This window comes from Accipiter gentilis, chromosome 23 (genome assembly GCF_929443795.1).
Source record: "Accipiter gentilis chromosome 23, bAccGen1.1, whole genome shotgun sequence".
NCBI lineage: Eukaryota > Metazoa > Chordata > Aves > Accipitriformes > Accipitridae > Astur > Astur gentilis.
In genome coordinates, this window is record NC_064902.1 from 8,018,375 (window position 1) to 8,041,671 (window position 23,297).

Consider the following 23,297-nt stretch of genomic DNA (forward strand, 5'->3'; position numbering starts at 1 on the left):
GCGTGCGCGCGGCCTGCTGGGATGGGGGAGGGCGGCCCGTGCCTGGCGGCCATGTTGAGTGTGGCATGGCAGGAAGGCCTGCCCTGCCCCGGCCCGCGGTGGTTGCCAGCGTCCCTGCCCCTCGCGGGACCCGAGGTGGGAAGGGGCGACCGCAGGGCGGGGCGGCTGCGGCGGGGCCGTCACTACCCACTCAGCCGTGCCCCCGCGGGGTGGGGGGAAGGCGGGTTGAGGGCGTGACGTCATCCCGTAGAGCGGGCAACGGCTTCGCGCCGCGGGGGGGGGGGCCGTCACTTCCGGTACCGGGTAGGGCCGGGGCCGCCCGGCGTCGCTCGAGGGGCGTGAGGTGAAGCCGCGCTCCCGCCGCCGGGCCTGCGCGCTCCCGCGGCCTCCAGGGAACCCCGGGCGAGCTTTACGCTGCGCATAATATGCCCGATACAGAATTTAACGTATTTTTCCGCGTTTCCCGTGGCAACTAGCGAGAAAGCGGCATTTAGGGGGCGAGCGGCCTCCCGGCGGGTCCCGTAGGGGACCCGCAGTGACAAGGCGGGGGGGGTCCCTCCCCGGGGGCTGCTCTGTAACGGCTGGGTTCGTTCCCGCCTGTATCTATACCCGCTACGAGGCCAGGGCCAGGCCCCGCTCCTTTGAAACACACAGTGATCGCTTTCTCATTCGTTTTTCCCCTGCTTTCAGTTCACTTATTACACATTTTTATTTCCCGGTATTTTTTTTTTTTCTAAAAACTGGCTTCCTGAGCAGTACTAGAGGAACACCACAGCCACAGCGCTACAGTCTTAAACCATGTAAGGCGTTGGATAAAGATGAGCAGCACACCCTTTGGTAACCTTTGAGAAAAAGATGCCTTGGCTTTTGAGGCTGGTGCTCCAATACAGACACCTTGGAGCTGTTAATTTCTTCTGTAGTGATGCCAGGCTCTGTGTTCATTTTTCTGTATATCTCTTTACTTAAAAAGTTACTCCTGGAGTGTAACAGTAGCTGTGAGAATCTCTACACCACCCCACCCCCCCCCGAAGATTTCCAGCACACCACTATTTTAACTTCAGAAGAACACCAGATCTTTTGTCATTTCAGTCCCCCAGAAACTCAGAATCAAAAGAAAAAAACATAAACTGTAAGTGCCTTCATAAATGTTAATTGCATTTTCCTTTCATAGTCTCCAGTACAGAGTTTGATTTTGCTTTTAGAATAATATTGCCCTCCTGTGGTCAAACAACAGAAGTCCGGGAACTATTGTCGAAGATCTGCTTGCACGTCATTCAAACATGCTTAATTATTTTATGTGCATATACGATTTAGTGAAACAAAAGTCTTTTCTTAGATTACTTGCTCTTACTGTTTGCTTACTAGAGTTCACCGTTACAGGTTTAGACGTCTAACACATTTCACCGTTTCATGCTGTGATGGGATTGGCTCATCAGAATGATTCACTGATTTTTACTTTGAAACGGAGACAAGGTTTTCACACCGGAGTCTAGGGAGACTCGACAAAAGATGCCTTCATTACTTCCGAGGGTCTCAGGGTCAGCTACCCCACTGCAGGTCAGTTCAAAACCTACAATTGATTTTTGTGTGATGAGAGATTTTAGAGAAGTGCAGAATGGTAGGCCTCTTGCACACTGTAAATTGCATGATCAAAGCCTGGCTTATCTCATGTGGGCCCTGAAGGTGACTCACCAATGCCATCATAAGACAATTTACTTCAAAACACCTACAATACTTAGCTAAGTTTTAGAGTTGTATAACACCGTGGGTTGTTGATTTGATATTTTGTCACTCCCTTTTTATTCTTTCTTCTGCTTTTCTTCCTAATCATTGGAACTTAGTTTGTCAGTTTATACCAAGCTGGAATTTATCTGGCAGGATAATTGGATCTCCTAGCAAGATGTCATATTAAGTAGGAATTATGGATAATGCCCCTGCAAAACTAGTTAATGGAAAAAATGTTTAATTGCTGGTTGAGTAATATTGATCCGATGTAGTCATTCTACCTATGCATTTCTGTATTAGATACCACCGTAACCTGCACAATACAGACAGACCTGTGCTTGCTCAGATGGGTGGATGTGAATTTCAGAGAGATGCTTCTGGAGACAGCACTGCTCAGGTGAATATATTTCTGTTGGACTCTGCTGGGAGTGGTGATTCTCTGTGGGTAACGGTTATGACCGAAGGCTTGTGGAGGTGTGAAGGACTTGCATCCCACAGCTTGGCATCTCTTTATGGGCTCTTGAAACTAAGCATGATGCTCTGGAGCATTGAACCCTGTCCCTGCTGTTACAACATGGAATCACAGAAGCGTGGGGAGAAGGGACCTCGGGAGCTGCCTGCTCTGTGCTCCTGCTCAGTTCAGGACCATCACCAGCACAAGATCTGCTTGGCCACGGATTTGTCTAGCCAAATCCTGAAAACCACCTAGTGTGGAAACCACAGCTTCTCTGAGTGGCCTGATACTGTGCTGTGCTCTCTATAAAGAACTTTTTGTCCAACGTGAACGTCCTGACTTGCAAATTGTGGCAATTGTTCCTTAAACTTTCTGCCACTACCAAGAAGGTTTCATCTCCGCTTTATAACCACCCTTCAAGTAGTGGTAGCTGCTATTAGATTGCTCCTTAGTTGTTTGCACCACTTGGTTCCCAGCCCACCCTGATGCATGGGCATCCTGCCCCAGCAGCACAGCTTCACACGTCTCCTTGGTGAGCATCATGAGGCTTTTGTTGGCCCTGACGTTGAGTTTATCACAGTTCCTCTGGAAGGTGGCTCCACCATTTGGTGTGTCAGCACTTCCCCCAAGTTAGGCACTCTGTGCTACTCTCCAGGTCACTGAATGAAGCCATGCGGCAATATGAACCCCAACAGAGTCCCTGTTCACTGCCAGCTGTCAACTAGACCCTGAGCCACTGATACCTACTCTCTGAGCCCAGTGGTCAAGCTGTTTTTTAGCAGCGTGTTTGCCCAGCCCACACTTCTTCAGCATGCTCATCAGAATGGTGTCAAAAACCTCACTAAAGTCAAGGTAGGTTACATCTGCCACTTCCTGCTTTCCCTGTAGCCTCTTGTCTCAGCCTAGAGGGCAGCCGTAATTGTCATCCCGTGACTGATTAATATTCCTGGCTCTTTTTCCTCTTATGTTATTTCCAACTGAGGAGCTCATATTTTTTTGCTATTAATCCCAAAGAGCATGACCTTGTATTTTGCAATACTGAATTTCGACCCCTTTCTATTATTCCAGTCCTCAAGGCTGGCAACTTTTCATCTTCTCTAGAATACTATGACCCTTCTCTGCATTTTAAATGACTCTCAACTTTGATTGCAAGTTGACTCAGAATAGGGAGTTTGAGAAATTACAGCATGAAAGGAAGTAGACTTGGCATGGACTTGGCTTCAGGGTAGTACTGTTCTATGTTGAGCTACAGAAGGATTTTTTAGTGAAAAATTTTTCTTCCCTGCAATCCCCAGTGCATGGGAAAATCATTTCCAAGAGGTATATAGGGAGTGAAAGGAGTGTGACCTAGAAAAACTAGTAAGATGCATATGTCAAATCCAGTTAATTTTTTTACTAATGATACTGATCTATATATATAAAATGCTGAACAGAACACTTATCTTCCCTGTGTTTGGCCTTAGGCTACATTCCCCATCAAAGGCAAAGAGACCCTGTTGACACTTTCCTGGTGAGTAAATCAGTCATGAGAGCAACATATTTCTTTTCCAAGGAACATACAGAAAGCTGTGTATTGGAAATTAGGACTCCTGGGTTTCCCAGAGCTCAGCATATTCTTGAAACGAAGGTATTCAGACTCCATCCTACTTTCTCCCTTGCCTGCCTGGCAAACCATCTGTGCATCTCTGGTCTCATCTTCCTGCTTCTGTCCACCATCACCCTCTTTCCCAGTTATGGATGCAGGAGCACCACATTGACCGAGGGCAAAATGACCTTTCACCCTGTCCCTGCACACCCACTTGTGTACTGGACCCTTCGCAGCTGACCAGTGATGAGTTGGTCCATCCTGGCTGCAGACATTTTCTCTTTTACAAAATGTGAATGAGGCAGTGCAGTAATTTTATGCAAATCCATGTGCAGATTAGAAAATTAATCAAATTCTGAAATTTTCATTTAAAGAGATTAGTCTTGAAAAATCCCCCATCTAATCCTCCCAGAATAGTCACTTGGAACAAACCTTCACTGCTTTGTTTTCCTCCTGGGTTCAGTGCATCTCTTGGAAAATTTTCTTGTAATGCTTTTGGGACCAGCAAGTTTGAGTTTGAGCAGGGCTCACCAGGCAAATTAAAGTTGATATATCAAATGATAGAAAAGATGTGTCAGTAAGTGGGAACATGGGAGTTTAAGGCAGTAAAATCTCCACTCTGTTGTACTTCGTAGGTAGGCTCCCATGGTAATGCATGAAAAATGGAAGCGGTAAGCCTCGGTGAGTCTAACGGTAATTTACGTACCAAGAGGCCAGAAGAAAGTCATGTAGCAAGAAAAACGAGTAGCAAGAGACACTGCTGAAACTTGCTGTGTCTGGTAGTTTACTGCTGTAACAAAGATGTAATCTGTCTTTTAGAGCTTGAGCTCAAAATTATCCTTGAACGATTGGGGTTTGATCCAGTGCCATCTCAAATTTTTTCCAAGCCCCTCAGGGATTTTGGAGTTGACCCTGTACACAGTGGGCCAGCCACCAATCACTGCCACACTGGGAGAAATCCAGAGAAGTCCCGATGACATTAAAAATACACTAACTTAGGCCCCTGAAGATCTCAGTTAAATTAGCCATCCCAGAGCATTAATATACAGTATCCTCCAATCTTGCAGCACCTGAAACGCTCAGGATGCGTGATTGGGTTGCCCTGCAACAAGCCCAATTGCCCCAACTTCAAGAAAACCACAAACCTGTGAGGCAAACCCTTGAACAAACCTCCAACCACAGCACCTGGAATAGCTCAGCTTTATCCAGCAATGGCAGACTGGCCCCTAGAAGGCAATATTTTTCTGGCTTTCAAGTACCTGCCATGGAGCAAGGTGCTGGCTCATTTTTCTCACTGCACGGGCATGGCCAGCTCATTTGTTCACTGTTTTCCTCCCCAGTGTGACTCCTAGTTTATGGCTCAGACTATGCCCCCCAATGTCCATGCTTTTGGTCTCATGCCACCATCCAATTTACCTGGCAGCTTACCACATTTCTGCCCCTAGTGCTGGATTGTTTCTGTCTCCCTCTGACTTTGGCTCTTTGCCTGCAGAATTGCTTTAATTAAAAAGTTAATGAAAGGTAATGCAAATGAGTGCTTTGCCTGTATTTTATCACAGTCCAGCTCCTCTCCCTCCCTCTTTCCCAGAGAAGGGGAAAATGAGGAGCTGGGGTTCTGCTGCTTTTTGTTGTGAGAGTTAACAGTGGAAATTTCTGCAGACTTAGGAGGAGCCCTATGAAGAAAGAGCTTATAGTGGTAATGCACGCAAACAAGTATGTAGAGGGTGAACATTATTCATCAATGAAAGCTGAGGAAGCTTTCATTTAAAGGGGATTAACCTAAACCCCTTACAGTCCTCCTGCTCTCTTTAGAACAGGCAATTCTTAGCATCATTTTCCTCCTAAGCTTAGTGCGAACTTCTAGAAAACTTTTCAAAAAAATATCTATACCCCAACTCCAAATCATCCCAAGCAGGGACAAAGGGAAGGTGTAAAACCTGAGCCCCACTAGTGCCTATAGCATGTTGCCTTACATCCATGTAGAAGAGGGCTCGTTCATCCCTATGTGATTTCCCTGAGAATCTGGGGAACAAAGATTAGTGCATGAAGCAGTATGAGTCACATCATCAGCCCCTTCTCCCAGCCCAGATTCCTCCCAGCCAGCAGTGGGAGAATGCAGGGATATGAGGATGTAATTTCCCCACATGCAATACGCAGCAGCTAACTGGCCATTACATCATTTCTGGACCCACCATTCATAGAGGTAGTCTGAGAGCTGCCATTTGGATTATTTTTCTTTCCAAGGCTGCCTATGCCTTGGTGTGGGGTGATGTTCAGTTCTCTTGATCTTGTTTTTAAAGCCCTAGTAAAATGAGTAGGAGTTTTATTTTTTGTTAATATCTACAGTGGATTTCATAGCACTGATTTATAGCTGTTCTCTGATGATATTTAGTACCCAGTGCCTGAGACTGTATAAATAAATTACATAAAAATGGATTTGTGGCATCATTAGCAGCACCCCCATTCCAAGGGGAGCCTCCAGTGAGCCTGCATGTCTAATCAGAGCTGACAAGGAGTAGAGTTACACACCAAGACCTCCAAAGCTAATGGGCCTGTGCCAAATTCAGCTCTCTGTTGCGTTGGTGTAAAGTTGGATAACCTCTGAGTGCAAGGGGGTTTTACACTGGATTTACTCTGCGTTTACACCCGTGCACTGTGATCAGTGTCAGGCAGCGTGCCCTAAAATCCTCAGAAGCAATGGAAAGATGTGTGCTGACTTCAACAGACTCTGGATCAGGCCTCAATGGTTAAAATATAATCTGAGTTCAGAGTGCAGAAAACAGATTACATGCCTGCTATTGTAGCGAAATGCTTTCCAGAGCAAGCATTAGCAGTATGTACACAAGTGCCAGATGATTTAAGCTGGCATTTATTTTTTTCAGCTCCAGTAGGAGAGGATTGCTTTTAAACAACTCGCGCCTGCTGTGTCGTGTCTGGAGTTGGAGCTGAACGGAGCCGCTGGGAGGGCACGTGTGACAGAAGCCACAGTTGCAGGTCTGGTTGTGCTCAATTCCCCTGGTTCTTTAGGGTCAGCCGTGCACAGAAACATCACAGCAGAGACAGAGCCTGTTAAAAGCTTTGGGGCTTTATTTTCTCAAACTCCCCTGGCTCCATTTAAGTCTTTTTCTTCAACCACTTCTGCAAACCCTGTATTGCAGCTCAGACGAGGCGACCTGGGGCATGATGCACCTCTGTTTTGTAACACCTTCCTCTGATTGCGCTATGCTGCCAGGTGAATCAGAGACCTGCTGGGAACGGAGATGCTAATCTCAGTTCCTGAGAGGTGTACAGCTGACTTCACTGGTGTTAGCACAGTTACTCTCGCCCTCATTGTAAGAGGGCTGAGGCTCAGTGGTTTAAACTGCTGGCAGCATCAGCTGCCATGAAGGTTAAGAGTCTAGTAACAAAGTGGTCAGGAAACGCTGTCTTTTGTTCTTCTCTCTCCTCCTGACTGAAAAGGCAGCCCTTCTGACCAGGACCTAAAGAGAGTATAGACAGGTAGTTTATCTGCCTTCGGTTTTGCCTTTAAAATCTGTTTCTCCTAAGCATTGAATCATTTACGGTTAGACTCAATGATCTTAAGGCTACTTCCCAACTTAAATGATTCTTGGATTTTTTTCTCTGGCAAACCTATGATTCTCCGTATAGTTTTACCTGCAAATCCCTTATCCGATAGATTTTGGAATGTGTCCAAGTTTCATTGCCTAAGAAGGTGGTTGTGCAGAGGTTTTCACAGAGCCTTTGGGTCCTTGCAGCAAAATAAGGCAGATTTAGACCCAGAGGAGCTGTTGCAAAGCTTGTCTGGCTTAATGATTAACACCTTGCAATGCTATGGGAGTGTTAGGACAAAGAGACCTCTGGACTTGTGAAGAAGCCAGCCGCTGGCCTTGCACTGAAACACATCCATTTACTAGAGAGGATTAACTCCCTCAGGTAATTTGAATGGGTCTGTGATCGAGTGTGTTGCCCAGGCTGCTTCTGCCTCCTGGCACCCTGTCTGAATTGCCTGCACCATAATTGCGATGAGCAGGAGAGACACAGATCACAAGGATCTTTGATCCTGAGAAACCAGCAGTGAACCTGCTGCCAGTTAACAGAAGGAAGGAGAAATGCTAGGAGGGAATAGATGCATGTGTGCTGGCAGGGGCTGCCTTTCCTCTGTCAAGACAAGTGTCTGCCCTTGAGCAGTTGAGATCTTGCAGTCCACACGCAGATCTGTTGCATATAATGCTAATACTCAGTGGAGACTACCTCAGTTGGGCTTTCACAGACATGGCTGGCAACTTTGCCCAGATCTGAAGTCTTATTTGGGCTCTAAATGTGATTTTAATGGATAATGAGAGGACTAAAAAAAAACAAAGGCGAATGAAGCCTTGTGTTAATTTGCTGTTTGGTGGAGAAACCTCATTACTGGTCTCTCTGTGGCCACCAGCAGCAAGGGATCAGGCAGCCAGCAAGCCTGTTGTTTCTCCTAATTCTGTGCCTGATGCTGCAGGGACACATGGGGCAATGCACAGCCAGAGAATGAGATCAGCATTTGGCTAACACAAGGAAGGGAGTTAATGTAGTGAAAAGCTGTTCCACCCAGACACCCTGCTCTCTCCAGGACAGAGAGCAGCTTCCACAGTTTGGAAAGGCATCAAGTGCTGAGCAAATAGAAATGAATGGCTTGCCAGTGGCAAATCTACAGTGATAGCAAAGCTGAGTGGCAGGGCTCACCTTCCTTACGGGAGGTGATGGGATTGCAGAGAAACCACAAGCTGACAGGTAGTTTGAATGTGACACTGTCCTTCCCTCCCTCCTGCCTGGGCAGAGGTTTGCAAATGCTGCTGATATGGTACCTTCATCGAGAGGAAACAGGAACTAGAGCTCTCCATGGTTCATGTTCATACTCTCCCTATGACAGCCCTGTCTCTCCTGCTAGTGTTCACTTTCCCTTGCAGGTTGGAGGGTGCCAGCTGCCCCAGCTCTCAAGGACTTGCCAGTGTCAGCAGAGTGTGTACAAGCCCACCCCATCAAGTAGATTGAGTCAGCCCAGCCACCCTGTGCAGCATGTCCCTCCGCGAGCATGCACTGTCCCTATTCCGCAGCGCGGTGGGCACCGTCCAGCCGGCTCCGATGCTGAAGAGGGCTGTGAAGCTCCAGGGAGACAGGTGCCCTCAGCTGGTGGTGAAGGGCCAGGCCTTTCCAGTGAAGAGGGACCTGTACCTGGTGGGTTTTGGCAAAGCTGTGCTGGGGATGGCTGCGGCAGCAGAAGAGGTCCTGGGAGACCACCTCATTCGGGGGATCATCAGTGTGCCACTAGGCATTCAGGAGAGCCTGCAGCGAGCAGGAATGCAGTAAGGGGGACTGTGTGTGGACAGCTTGGGGGGGTAGGCTGCCAGATTTGTCCTCTGTGGAATGTTGCTGTGAACCCCTTCAGTCCTTTCCAGCTGCCCTCACTCTGGTGCCCACCCCATCCACCACACCACCCTGGTCTTCAGCAACCATCATGTCCCAGTGGCACCAGTGACACAGCCTGTCTCTTGCACTGGATGTGCTCCCTCCCCAGCCCTGGGGAAGAGACACTCGGCCACCTCCCTGTCCTGGTCACTCACCGTGCACCTCTGGTGCACCAGGGCCATTTCCCTGCTGAGTAACAGCCTGACTTCCTGTGTAGGTACATGTCAGTGGTGTGATGGCCTTTCTTACCTCACCAGGGAGATGCTCCTGAAGCCACACAGCAAAATCCAGGTCATCGAAGGTGCCAAGAACAACCTCCCAGACTCAGAGGCTCTGAAGGGAGCAGTTGCCATACAGGAGCTGGCTGAGGGCCTGACTGCAGATGACCTGCTCCTTGTGCTCATCTCAGGTAGCGTGGGGATCCCAGGGAATGGGGTCTGCTGATGGCCCTCTAGATGCCTGCCCACACATGGCTATGCCGCAGGGGAGACCCTGTGCCGTGCCAGCCCTTTCAGCACTGACACTTGCACCTCTGTGATTTTTCCTCTCCCTTCTCGTGCCAGCCTTTCTCCAGGGATGCAGCAGGGGAGGGCACAGTGGACACGCTGCCTCCCAGCACTGGGGAGAGGCTGAGCTGCACAGGCCGGGTGCTGCGGTTGTGCCACCACTCAGATGGCACTTCTGGGCACAGCCTGCTAGCTGCTCTCACCCCTTGGCAAGGAGTCGCTTTCTTCCTGCTCCTCCATACATTTCGGGATGCAGACTTGGAGAAGCAATCTGTTGGTGGACTTGCATACTCCAAATTTGTGCAGGGGCATGAGTCTGTAAACTGAGATTTGGGACTGACTGGTCCCAGGGCTTTGCTGTTTCCCGACCAGTGGAAATGAGGCCCCCAGGTTCCAACAGTGAGCTGCACACCTTGCAGGGTCAGCCCTGAACACCCCTAGGTGCTGGCTGCTGGGCCCCCAGACTGTCCCCAGAACCAGAGTTGTGTAAGGAAGGAGGATATTGTGCATCAGAGGGATGCAGTGATGTCACCCCAGCCTGAGCTCAGCTGGGTGAGTGGGTGTCACAGGGCAGAAGCATGCAGGGGTTTGGAGCAGCTCTGTAGAAATGCCTTGGTCTCCTCTGCTCAGCGATTGTTCCTCTGTGGGTGCTGGAGCCTGATCTGGTGCAGAGAGAGTAGTGCCATTAGGTAAACACTCAAGCAACTGGAATCTAGCTGCTTGCTAGGGATTCCCTTGGGCTTCCTCCTGTCCTTTGGCTACGGGGATCTCCAAGAGACTCCTCAGCCCTTCAGGGAGCCTGTACAGGATCTCCCCGTGGCTGTGACTCCCTATGCATGTGCACTCCCACATAGCAGCCGGTCCCCAACTGCTCCTGCCTGTCAGCTAGATCCCTGGCTATTGACTGAAACACAGGCATTTGCATTTGTTTTTCTTGCTCATCATGTTTTATTGATGCTGATTTGTCTCAAACCTCTGAGCAGGCTTTGCCTTTTGACAGTAGCTTTCAGCTGTACTTCTGTGCACATTCACTCTCTGCTCAGATCTTGCTCCTTTCTACTCTGTATTTTCCATTCATTCCGCTTTTCCATTAGAACCTTTTTGCTTTGCCTTCTTTTCCACATTTCCAATGCCCACTTGTATCAGACAGGATTCCCATTGATGAGGCTAACACCCTGGACTCTGGGCATGCTTTGTCCTTTGCATTATTCTCTCCTTTCCTTTCCTCCCAGGCCTAGATGAGTGCAGTTCAGCAGTTTCCAATCTTGCTGCAGCCATAGCTGGTGTTCTTACACTATGCTGAATAAATGGAGGCAGCAAAGCAGGCAGTGTCTCCATCTGCTTAGCGCTGACTGCTGTGCGAGTCATGGAGGCCATGCTCCCTCCTCACCCATCCAGGTAGCCCTTGAAAATCAGTGTTGATGACACACTAGTAGCCTCAGGTAGTGGGGATAATAATTGCTGTCCCTTCTTTGTCATCCCCGCAACCCTGCAGGCACGTGGTACCCTGGTCCCATGAGGTTTACGCTGCCCAGGTGAAGTGTAGCTGACTGCAGACAGTGCAGGTCAGCAGTGATTAAAACCCATTGGTGAAGACTGTCCTCCTTTTCCTGCTGTCCTGATGTCCTTGCCATCTCTTCTGTATCCTAGGGGGTGGATCAGCCCTACTGCCTGCTCCCATCCCTCCCATCCTCCTTGAAGAGAAGGAGAAACTCACAAAGATGCTGGCTTCCAGAGGAGCTGCCATACAGGAGCTGAATATTGTCCGGAAGACTCTGTCCTTGCTGAAGGGTGGAGGGCTAGCCCGGCTTGCATACCCTGCACAGGTAACAAAGGGGAAGCACCTGCTTGCCCAGAGGTCACCCATCTGCCCTCAAAATAGGGGTTTAATTAACTGACCTGAGCGTGCTTGCAGGGTTTTTTCATCGCTGAACGAACAACCTTTGCAACACTGTTTTGGGACTCTGTGGCTTAGATTTCACTGAGGACCCAAACTCTCAAGGAGACAGATGGAAGAGAGGGAATTCAGACTTGGCAAACATCAGCCATCCCATCACACCACTCTCGTCAGACCTCAGCCCTCACCCAGCAGGCACTTCCAATGTGCTGGTGCTCCATCACAGTGTTTTCGAGGCTGGGTCTGACCGTTGGCTCCCCTGGGGACTGTTCTCAGCACGTGCCATCGCTGAACCCACACTAGGTTATCAGCCTCGTGACAAGTGCAGTGTCACGGGTTACATCTTCCAACGTGATGGTCCAGCATCAAGGACATTGTAGATCTGTAGGTTCAAGAAGGACAAGGTGACACTCATGGGACTGTAAAACAAAAATGGGCCAAGATCTGCCCCATTTCCATCTGCTTTGACATGAGGGTGGCATAAGTGTAACTCAGAGCAGTACTTATGCCAGGGCTTTTGTGCGGTCACCTGTCTCTGCCTCCCACGATAATCCATGGGCATTTCTTTTTGTAGGTGGTGAGCCTCATCCTTTCTGATGTTATTGGTGACCCCGTGGACATCATAGCAAGTGGGCCCACTGCTGCCAACTCCCACAGTGTCCAAGACTGCCTTCAGATACTCACCAAATACAACCTGCTGCTCAACCTGCCCAAGTCAGTGGAAACGGTCCTGTCTAGCTCTCCCTCCAAGCCCACTGCTCCAGAAGACTACTCCCACGTTTGCAACATCATCATCGGATCAAACACGCTGGCTTTAGATGAGGCCAAATGCCAAGCTGAGGGCCTGGGCTACGCCACTCTGATTCTGAGCACAGCAGTCTGTGGTGAAGTCAGCCGCATCGCCACGCTGTACTGCCAGCTGATCCGGCTGGTCTGCCTGGGCTTCGCCGGCCTTGGAGAAGGACCCCTGAGTGACAAGGTGAGGGGGAATCTCCTGCAGCTGGCCGCAGAGCTAGAGATCCCAGGTTTGAACCTTGCTGAGTTTCTACGTGCCCTGCGAGGATTAGGGCCTGAAAGACCAGTCTGCATCCTGGCCGGTGGAGAAACCACAGTTCAGCTCCAAGGTACTGGCAAGGGAGGGAGGAACCAGGAGCTGGCCCTTCGTGTGGGGCTGGGGCTGCACAGGGCACAGGCCATGGAGACCAGCAGCCCCCCAGGCAGGTGTGAGATTGTCTTCCTCAGCGGGGGAACGGACGGGCAGGATGGGCCGACAGAGGCGGCAGGGGCCTTCTGCAGCCTGGAGCTGGTGGATGAGGCGCTGCAGGAGGGCCTTGATGTGGAGGCCTTTCTCAGCAACAATGACTCCTATACATTCTTCAGCCAGTTCCAAGGTGGGCGTCACCTCCTGGTGACAGGTTTGACAGGCACCAATGTCATGGACATCCAGACCATTTTAATTAGAGCCACAGAGAGATCATGAGAGCTCCCTCTGCAGATATCCAGATGCATTTAATTAGGAGCAGGGGTAAATGAAGTCATCAACACTGCAGTCAAATACAAACTACTTAAATTAGGGCTTGCTGTCAAGGATGCTAATACCTTTGACAGAAAGAATCCACTAATTAGACACGAGTGGATGTCCACAGCAGAAGCAAGAACTTGTAATTGGGATCAGAGGAAGGTAAGAAAGAGGTCACATTACAGACGTGAAGGACATATTTAACACTTCTTCTGAGAGCCACCACACTTGTGACTGCTTCAACTATAGTTAAAAGATGTGGGGAAATAGAGGCCATGGTAAGGCTGCCAGGGAGAGCCCTCACTGCAGCTGTTGCACCCCCAGTGACCCCAGCTCAAGAGCAGCTCAGCAGCGGGCTTTTGCAGGTTCATAGGAGTGCAATACAGTGACTGAAGGATGTAAAACCAATAGCAAGGCCTGCCCAGCTGGAGGCATGGAGGTGCTGGGGGGGCACAGTGGGAAGGGGACACTCAGGACCTGCTCCACACACCAGCGCAGTGCCCTGCAGCTCCTACCACACCAGAGTACCCGAGGCAACATAGGGACCCCAAGACCAGCATGATGCATACCCAGCAGCGTGGCTAAAGAGCACTTGATACTGGATGCGTGACACAAAAGCAGCGCATAGTGACAGTGAAACAGAGGGTGGTAAACATCCACTGTGCAGCATAAGAAGGGAGATGATTGAGGTGCAGTGGCAAGCTAGCTGAGTGGAGCCCTTCTCCTCCAGCCTCCTTCCCTCCACAGGGACATCTTCCCTGCTGATCCCTGTCAGGAGACCTTCCATGCCAGCAGTGTGTATGCTATGAGCTTTCAGGGTGTTGTTTTCCAACTGCCCAGAAAACAGTCGTGCATCCAGCCTGAGCCACTGACCTTTCTTCTACGCTGAGGCAGAAGTCGCTGTCACTCTGATTAACTCTGCTAATTCCACAGAACAAAAGGCAAGGAAACCTTCATGCTCAGCTCTCCTGACCCATGCTGCTGAGCTGATCAAAGGGCAAAGCTGCCAAAGCTGTGCTTTGACAGGGAGCTGCTCCCCAGCATGTATAAGGATGCAGTGGTTATTGCAGTTTCATCACCTACTGCAGCGCAATATGTGGGAGAGCAGAGATGAGCCGAGTTTCCCAGGATGTGGAGCCCACAGTGGAGCTGGTTTTCAGAAGGGCTCTGCCTGTAGCAACAGGCACGGTGACGGTTTTGGCTAGATATTAAAGGACTTCAGCTCAGCAGCCAGTATGACCCAACACGTCCAACTCCTTTTGAATATCTGCCTGTTTGTTACAGAGCCTAAATGGGAGCTGAGCTACTTTGAAAATCCAGCCCTAATTTAATAGGACACGCTTGACTCAGACTCTTTCCAGACAGACCGACCTACTCCGTGTGGCTGATCTCATCTCGTGACATAAATACACCGTCCTGCCAACACCATGAGTCGTGGTGTCTCACTGAACAGCTGTTCTGCACCCAGCTCCAAGATGGATCAGAGGGTGGATTTTTGAGGAGGATGCGACACCTCCTGCTTTGGTTTTGAAGCCAATATCTAACAAGAAGCGATATCAGCAGGACCGTCACGGGGCCCGGTATCAATGCCAGGCTGGCAGCTGGACTGTCTGGGCCACAGCCCAGGCGTAGTGTCAAGGCACAAGCCTGGGGATTTCAAAACCCTGGTCTTACCCCAGTGGTTTAAACTCATCCACGCATCTCATTTGTCCTCTGAGTCTGAAGGTCTTCTGTAACATGCCTGAACTTGCTCATGCTGGCAAACAGCTTTGAGATCTGCTTGGGAAAACCTGCCAAGCGTTACAAAGCTCGCTGTGCCCCCGTAATGTCAGGTGGCAGTTGCGCAGGAGAAGCTGCTTTGTGCCGTGCTTTTTTCTCGGGAGGTCGCTAGCAGGTCGCTGGCAGGTCGCCTCCTCCACGCCTGGCATGCCAGCACTGCAGGGGCACTAACACCCGCAGTGATACAGCCAAAAAGTATGGGCTGCGGCCAGGATAATTGGCTAAAGCTGGCTCCAAAATGTTGTTAATGCTTCCTGTCCGATTCCACTCCAGTGAAATCCAGAGTGACTCCAGTTTTGGGCTGGAATGCCTGGCAGAAGGGTCGCTGGCATCTTCAGCAGCAGGTCCGGCGTGGCAGCCTGGGCATGCTGTCACAGGCCCACCATACCCCTGGGCTCTGCCCACAGACTGCCACACTGCTGAGCGCCTTGCTAGTCCTTGGAGCTGCTGCTCATGATGCGTTGCAGTCAGGTTCGGAAGACCTTGGGCTAGCGCTCACTGGCTTCTCCTGGGAAATGCCTACCACACGTACCCTGAGCAGTTTCCTTGCTTTCTAAAGAGTGGCTTTTCACTAATGATTTAAAAGAGTTTGTGCTGGGAAGGAGAGAATGCTAATAAAAAGTTTGTTGAAAGGATGGAGCTGTTTGAAGTGCACTTCACATCTATATTTGCTTGGCCTCCATATACGGTTTTTGTTCTTGTCCTTTCTTTTCTAATGAGGAGATAACAGGACAGGGGGAGGTTGACCAAGGACACCCAGGTTACAGAAACACTTTTCCTCTTCTGATGCTTCTGCCTGGATAGATCAAAGCTCCATTTCCGAGGGATTGCTTGGGTGGACCTTGCGCATCTTCTACCTAGGGAGGAAAGGAGCTCTGGAGTGTGTGCACCCCTTACAACCAAGGCATTGTTTTATTCCTCTGGACAATGTTCAGCACAGAATTGCCTGTTACTGCTCCAGCCCAAAGCCAGCTCCCTCTGTCCTGCAGTGCCTTCACTGACAGCAAAAGACCCCACACATGAGCCAGCATACATTTGGGCTGCACTGGTCGGGTTTTGCAAGGATTTGTGAGATAACAGTTGCATCTAAAGATGCAACAGCATTGCTTACCTGCCAAGTAACGATTTGCCTCTGGGCTGTTGGAGCCTGCCAGGAGCGATGACTTTCCCATGGGGAACTTGAGTGAGTCACCACAGCTGAGCAGGGCTTTGCAGCTTGCCCGCACTGTCCTGGATGGGATATTAGCATCCTGTGAGCTTACCCAGGCAAATGAAGAAACCCAGAGTGTGACTGTGGTCACACTAAGTGATCCCAGTGTGCGGGCCATGCTGGGACCAGCTCTGCGCCATCCTGGCTCTAGGGTGCTTGCACCTAACAAGACAAGTCATAGAAAGAGTGAGGACAATAAGAGCTGCTTGGTTTTGATGCTCCCAGTCCATTCCCTTTTTATTGGAAAAAGCAAAACATCCAGCCTCCAGGAAGGAGGGAAATGGGTGGAGATGGCCAACAGCTGCCTGGCCACATCCCTGTACGTGGGTAGGGGACACAGGGACAGATGTTGGGAAAAGCACACCCAGCCACTAGGCAGGGAGCAGGCAAGCAAAGCCTGGGTGCAGTCGGGGTCGATTTGCTCTCCTAAGCGGGCTGCTTGTAGCCAAACAGTGCTAATGGCCAGGAGAAGTAACTGCGTTATTAACAGCGCAAGGTTTTGGCAGTAAATTAAAAATCTTGGCTGCTGCCCTTGGCTCTACTCTTGCCTCTTAGGAGACATTAATATCACAGCTCCCCAGCATTCCCATTATCACTTCATTAAGGATCCAATAATGATAAATGTGGATGGTTTTATTTTGCACAGAGCCTGATTAATGGCTAATATTTCACTAGGTGTTAATGGGGCCCTTCCTTTATGGAGGGATCAGAAGGGGGCTGCCTTTCATCTTCTCCACAAGCTGGGTAATTTTCAGTATTTTCGCTAATGTGACAGATTTAACGCAAACCTTGAAAGAGTGGCTGAGGCCTCTTGAGAAACTTTGAAGAGCGTCATGCTTGGGCAGCCCTTGCTGCCGTGGCTGTTCCCCAGCTCCTTTCTCTTCTTCTTCTTCCTCCTCCTCCCCTTCTTCCTCCTCTTTCCCTGTCCTGCCGGTACTGCCTCCTTCCAGTGCCTGCACCCAGATGCTGCCAGAGGCTGTCGCCCATCTCCCCGGATAGTGGAGGGCAAAAGCAAGGCAGGGGTCTCCCCAGGGATGAGCCCACCAGCACAGCTGGAATCAGGCCCACCCTTGAAAGGAATGCAATGCAAGGAGCAGGCTTGTGCCATCCTCACCCCAAAGCAGCTTGGCATCCCTCACCTGCCCCCCGAGAGGGCTGGGGAGCCCAGGATGCAGGACAGAACCCAGGCTGAGGCCAGCAGCCCTCCTCCAGCACCCTGGGGGATAGCTTTGGTAGCTCCTCCGAGGCCAGCTCCTGTGGCACAGGGGCTGTTCTCCGCCGTAGGACCCTGGAGTACTGCACGGCTTCAATCCCTATATGAAGTGGGATGTATAATCACATAGGAATAAAAAGCCATACAAGACAGCAGGCCACAAGTTGCTCCATGCTGGCGGGGTGACAGGCCAGTCCCTTGGCAGTGGCTGCCACAGCCCCCCGCTGGGATGGGGCTGGGCACCAGGGAGCCTGCAGGATCCCCCCCCAGCCCCTGCGTGTGGTCCATGGAGAAAGAGAGGAGCCCTGCATCAAACAGAGAAGAGAGGCAATGTTTCAGCTAGGAGAAAGCACGGGAGGCCCCAGAGCCCCTGGAGAAAGAGCCCCATGGGGTGTCAGCACTTGCTCCAGCTCTCCCGGATAATGGGGGCGTCCTACCCCAGGCCCCCCTTGGAGCTGAAACCAGACTTGCCCTGTGGGACACCCAGGCCTCCTCTCTGCCTATCCCCATCCCAGAGCATCACCCTCTGGGGGTTCTTCCAGCCTGGACACCCTCCGCTTGCACCACCATCATCCCCAGGGCTTTATCAGCCCCACCAAGGCAATGGGTACCGCAACCCTTCAGCGCCATCACAAACATCTGGTGGGGGGAGAAGAAGGAGCCAGCCCCTTCCCAAAGGTGGTCAGAGCATCCTCCGCCATCTGACCGAGGAGAGCCCGGCAGGGTTGAGCGAGTGGTTGCAGGGAGCTGTCAGCACCCAGCTGTTAGAGCACAAATCCCCTGGCAGCCCATAAGGAGCAGCTCCCAGCTGCCTGCAGGAGCTCTTGACAGGGGGCCAGGCACCAGCATGAAGGAATGCAGATCCTCTGCTAAGAAGTTGGACATAGGTGGAATGAAACCAGGGAGCTATTGCCCCGGTAAACGCTTACCAAGCGGCACTAGCATGGCTGCCATGGGGAGCCCCATGTGCTGGGGTAGGGGAGTGACCAGGGCAGGCTCCTGCGGGAGCCCACCCAAGCGAAGTTGGGGATAAAGCCAAGTGGCAGCCAGCAGAAAGGGGGGTTTGTACTGCTGCTTCTCCTCCCACCTCCCACCCCGGCAGCAATTTTGGCATCTGCGGGATGGGACATCCAGAGCAGCGCCCACAGCAGGAGAGGATGGGTGGCGGGTGTGGGCTTGTGCAGTGCAGTCTGGACACACACCGAGAAGGTAAGAGCTTCTTTTAGCTAAAAAACAGCAAAGCAGCAACTGCTCGCCAAGGGCACCAAAAAAAACTCTTTTCACTGGCCCAAGAGACCACAGCCAGTCATCAGCCTCTGGACGAGCACCCCAGCATTGCCTTGGGCTGCACCGGAGGGGCTGAGCCATCACCCTGGGCTCCCCTTAAGCCACGAGGAGGAACTTCAAGCTCGAGGCTGCCTTTCCAAGCCAGGAGGCAGCACTGGGAAGCATCAATATCCTTCAAAAGACTCCCAGAAACCTTCCTCCATCCCCAGGGTCAGGGTTTCTCTAGGAGCAGCTCAGCAGGTTGGACTCTGCACATCATCCCTTCTGGGATGCTCCTGCCCCGCCAGACTGTGCATGGTAGACAGGCAGGGGTCCCCAGGCGAGGGTCCCCACATGTCCCCTCCGTGGGGCAGTGCAGGCAGGGGCCCACCGGACCCCAAGGAAGGGGGTAAACATCCCTCGCAGCTGTCCCACAGTGAGCAATTTGGATCCAGGAGCCTTTTTTTTGGTGCAAAACCTAGAGGGTTTTGTTTTCCACATCAGTATTTCCTAAGTTCTCACCCACCTGCTCCAAGAGCTGTGAAGAGGTGAGGTTTGAGCCATGCCGCTGCTGCATTTTGGGAAGACAGAGGGGTTGTCCTCACCCTGGAAGGGGGCACCCCTAGCTCTTCCCCGGCCAGGTTGTGCCACGGCGATTGCCGGATCAGGCACTGCGGCTCTTCAAAAAGCCCAAATCCCACAGCTCGAGGGGCTCGGCCCAACCGAACTCCCCAGCAAAACCCACACAGGAGGCAAGCGGTGATGGCTGTCAGCACAGCAGGGGGAGAAATGGGTGAGCAACCATCCCACCAGAGCACACTGGGCTCAGTGATGGGGCCGCCATGTGCTCGATCGCTTCTTAACCGCCTCTGAAGCAAATCAGCAATTAAGGGATCGTCATTTGATAAATTGTACGAAGAGATGTGTTTGTGAATCACTGTATCCAGGCTGGGTAAGAACACCACCAGTGCTGTATTTGGGAGTAATTACTCTCCACGAGCATGTGAATCATTAGGTATAATTGCCCTAATAAATAAAAGGGAGATAACTCCAGTCTCTAGCCTAATCTAGCACAAGTGATTTTCAGGGCGAGCTGCATGAAAGAAAACCAGGAGCATGAGGCTGAGGGAAAGCAGAAAGAAGAGAGTTTTCAAAACCTGGACATGCTGTTAATCCCTCCCGCAGTGACTGAAGCTGGCTGATGATGATGAAGGCTCTCCCACAGGTCCCCGGTGGGGTTTGGTGGCAGAGAATTTGCTGTAGAGGGCTCAGGTTTGGCTGCGACAGGGTTGTCCCTTCCCAGGGCAGAGTCCTGCTGGAACATGACTTCTCCTGGCTAAAGTTTCCCTGCTGCAAAAAAGCAATTGGGTTAAAAAAAAAGGATTTATTTTGGGGGTGATGGGGGGACAACAGTTACTTGAGTCTAATTAAACCATTTCACTTTTCCCCTGGGAAACACTGGAATAAAAAAAAAAACAACAAACCCACCCCACTTGAAGTTGACATTTTGAAACGAAGCAGCAATTTTCTTCTCCACTTAAAATGTCATCACAGACTTTTGCTTTAAAAAAGAGCGGCCTTCCCTGAGTGACATTTTAAGGGGAAGTGTTGACTTAAAAGCAGAAGGAAACCCCCCAACCCATGCAATGGAACATTTCAAGCTGCAATTGAGACTTCTTGCAGGGAAATAGATATTTTTGCAGCAAAAAAAAAAAATTGCAAGTAACTACAGATCTTTTGCAGATTGACTTTCCCACGGGACAAACTCATCCATGAGGAAGCAAGACTTTGGGCCGCTCTTTGCCAGGCCCGAATGGAAAAGGATGGAGCAGCATCGTTGCCCTGTCCCGGAGGAAACAGCGTTCCCCAATTCTGGGCAAGTTTTCTCAAAAGCCCTGCAAAGCAAAGCAAAAAATTGGGAGTAGAGGCTGGTTTTGTCCTAGAGGGGTGGCAGGCGAGTGGCACCGGCTCTACGCTGTCCCCAGGAGATGCCAGCGCAGGAGCTGCCCCTGCCCAGCCCAGCGGTGGGGAAGACGGCGAGGCCGGGGGATGCCGGCACCAGGGTGGGGAGCCGTGGGGAGCGATAGCAGGGTTTATTCTGCCTCCTCCGGGGCTCCCTGCAGCCTCCACGGGGAGAAACGGGATTTAGTCTGCGACCCGTGGGAATCCTCACTCACTCCCCAGGGAGCAAGAGGATTGCGCCTCATCCCTTCTCTGCTTGCAAGAGGGGCTGGGCTCTGCCTACAGATGCTCCACGAGACCGGGCTGTGCCGTGCCGTGCCACCTCTGCCTGCGGCTCTTCTGCTGGGTGGGGTTTGACCAGGAGCAAGCTGTGCTTGGGCTCTCCCCAGGCCACAGTTATTGCTGCCTGGGTTTTGGTTTTTTAATAACCCATAATATGAGAAGCCTGCCCAGGGGAGTGGCGGGATTATTGGCAAATATCACTTCCCATTTTCCGGGCTCCAAGGGGCTTCAGCCACGATGATTAGCCAGGAGCAGAGAGAGGGACGCAAACCAGGGCAGACCAGGGCACAATCCTTTTAACACAAGGCTGCAGTGAAATCCCACAGACAAGAAGTATCCTCCAGTCTCTGAAGGAGAGGGCCGGGTGGGAAGGGCTGCAGAATCCTAATTAGCTCTTCGATATTAATGAACTAGCACTGAAGCAAACAAGCCGGTGACGGCAGCTGGCACAGCTCCTGCCACCACCTCCCAGTCCCAGCACTGGGCTGCCCGCACAAGAGGGCTTGGTGGCACAGCCAGGGACACGGGCACCCAAGGAAAGAGGGCAGGGGGGGACACATGCCACTGTGGGAGAGGAGCCGATTTAGGCACAACGGCACAGGGGGGATGTAAAGCATCCAGGATGCGAGGGCACGTGGCGGGGCATGCCGTGTCCCCATCTCTGCAGCCGACACTGGGAGATGCCACCACTTGCACAGGGACACCCACCTTGCCAGGGACTTTCTGCAATACCGAGGCTGAGGCACTTCGTCCTCAGATGAAGCCAGCAGCCCAGGGACGGGGCACCCTGTCACAAGCTACACCGACAGATTGCCCACTGGCTTGGAAAACTAAAAGCCAGCGGCTGGAGACACAAAGCAGGCAAATAAATCCTTACAGTGGCCACGAGTGCCTCGGCCCCTCTTTAAGGGCTCCAAAAGCCTGTGGGGCAACTAGCAGGCAAGCCAAAATGGACCTGTGGGGCGCACAGCCAGGGCTCCATGACAAAGGTGTTGGGGACATCCTGCAATATTAATTAGTACTATTAGTTATTAAATGGCACTGGAGGGGGGAGAAGCCTCCCTCTTGTCCAGGGAGGGCTGGCAAGTAACAGCGCCTTTCTTGTCTCCAGAGCTAACACCTGCTAAGGGGGGAGTAAAGGGGCTCCCAGCACATCACCCCCAGCACCCTGGGTACAAACCTGGGAGCCACCCGCCAGCAGCTGCTGGATGCACGACCCAGACACAGCCCCCCCACTAGCAGAAAGCACCCAAAGAGCATGAAAGCCCTGGCCCAGTGCAGACTACAGAGGTAAGCCCTGCAGAAAGCCACCCTGAACTCAGGGTGATGCCAAAAACAAGCAACACATGCAATTCCGTGCAGAGGCACCACCTCGGGCACAGCCCTTGAGCCCAGCTCACCTCCTGCCTGCCTTTACCAGCATCTCCAGCAACAAGCCCAGCCTAGGAGGACACAAGTCTTGTCCCAGTGCCCAGCTAACTGAGCTCCACTTACCAGCACAACCTCCACTAAACCCACAAACTACATCCCACCCCTCCTCAGCCACTTTAACCTCTTATAAACCCTCCTGGAAAGGCAGGAATCGCTGTGTGCTGTGCTGAGCCACCAGAAGTTGATTAAGCCCTAATTAATTGCATTAAGGTCAGCCAATGTACTCTGTTAAGGAAGAAAGCCAATAATTAAACTCCACGTGGGGCGTGCTTCTGCCATTAGCTCCCCAGGCTGCAGCAGCGGAGTTGGGCTCGGTGGGGTCACAGCCAGCGTCGCTCGCCAGCACATGGCGGTGGCAGTCGGGGAAATAATTAAGTGCCAGGCATAAAACCATCAGCACTTTAGCAGCCAGTTGATAAAACCCACCCAGCAGCATTGTCAGCAGTGGGGCTGCCGGGGACGGCTCAAGGTGGAGGGGACTACAGGGGGACACCGGCCGCATGGAGAGCATCGTCTGCGGGGAGCCCTGGGGGGGACGCAGCCGTGTGCGGCCGGGCTAAGCCATTTCCCTGGCAGTGCTGGGGTGAGGAGAGCGGCAGGGGCTGGCGCGGGTCCCTGCCCGGGGAGGGAAACCCTGCGGGTGCCGACAATAGGGTTTTGTGTAGCCCAGACGAGAGCACCTGCCCCAGCGTTGGGAGCCGGCCAGGGGCACCATATGGAGGGGACCTGCCCCTCGCTGCGGCGGTGCCGTCTCGGCACGGGGCCAGCCTGGCTGGGGATGCGGCCCCCGGCACGGAGAGGAGCCCGGGTGCTGAGCCGTGCAGGATGGGGCCATGCGAGCCCTGCCTTTGCCCATCACCAGTCCGGCCTGGAAACGCAACCACTGAGCGCAGTGGTGGTGACGGGTACAAGACGGGTACGAGCATCAGGTTGTTCCTGGCCACCCCAACCCTGGATACTACATGCCCGGAGAAGGCGAGGGTGCGGCGGGGTGCTGTAGGGGAGCCCCAGCCCTGAGCCAAAACC

General features: G+C 52.0%; 1 protein-coding gene across 5 annotated transcripts; it reads left to right on the top strand.

The window, feature by feature from the left end:
• Nucleotides 1-245: 245 nt before the first annotated feature.
• On the top strand, nt 246-15,607 carry GLYCTK (glycerate kinase). Of its 5 annotated transcripts, none has more exons than XM_049826119.1 (9): nt 246-807; nt 1,474-1,557; nt 2,026-2,122; nt 3,643-3,689; nt 6,647-6,758; nt 8,708-9,103; nt 9,464-9,615; nt 11,363-11,538; nt 12,184-15,607. In XM_049826119.1, the coding sequence occupies exons 6-9, from the start codon at nt 8,817-8,819 to the stop codon at nt 13,087-13,089; spliced, it is 1,521 nt and encodes a 506-aa protein (XP_049682076.1). In that variant the 5' UTR covers nt 246-807; nt 1,474-1,557; nt 2,026-2,122; nt 3,643-3,689; nt 6,647-6,758; nt 8,708-8,816; the 3' UTR covers nt 13,090-15,607. The 5 variants fall into 5 exon arrangements, with proteins under 5 accessions (XP_049682076.1, XP_049682073.1, XP_049682077.1 ...); XM_049826116.1 differs by having other exon boundaries at nt 246-800; nt 1,381-1,557; XM_049826120.1 differs by having other exon boundaries at nt 246-800; nt 1,381-1,557; nt 6,647-9,103.
• Nucleotides 15,608-23,297: the final 7,690 nt, after the last annotated feature.

Excerpts from the sequence above, each read along its gene's own strand:
- GLYCTK (XM_049826119.1), top strand. The coding sequence starts at position 8,817 with ATGTCCCTCCGCGAGCATGCACTGTCCCTATTCCGCAGCGCGGTGGGC. Across the intron at positions 9,616-11,362 it reads GCTCCTTGTGCTCATCTCAG|GGGGTGGATCAGCCCTACTG; the intron begins GTAGCGTGGGGA and ends TCTGTATCCTAG. Across the intron at positions 11,539-12,183 it reads GGCTTGCATACCCTGCACAG|GTGGTGAGCCTCATCCTTTC; the intron begins GTAACAAAGGGG and ends TTCTTTTTGTAG.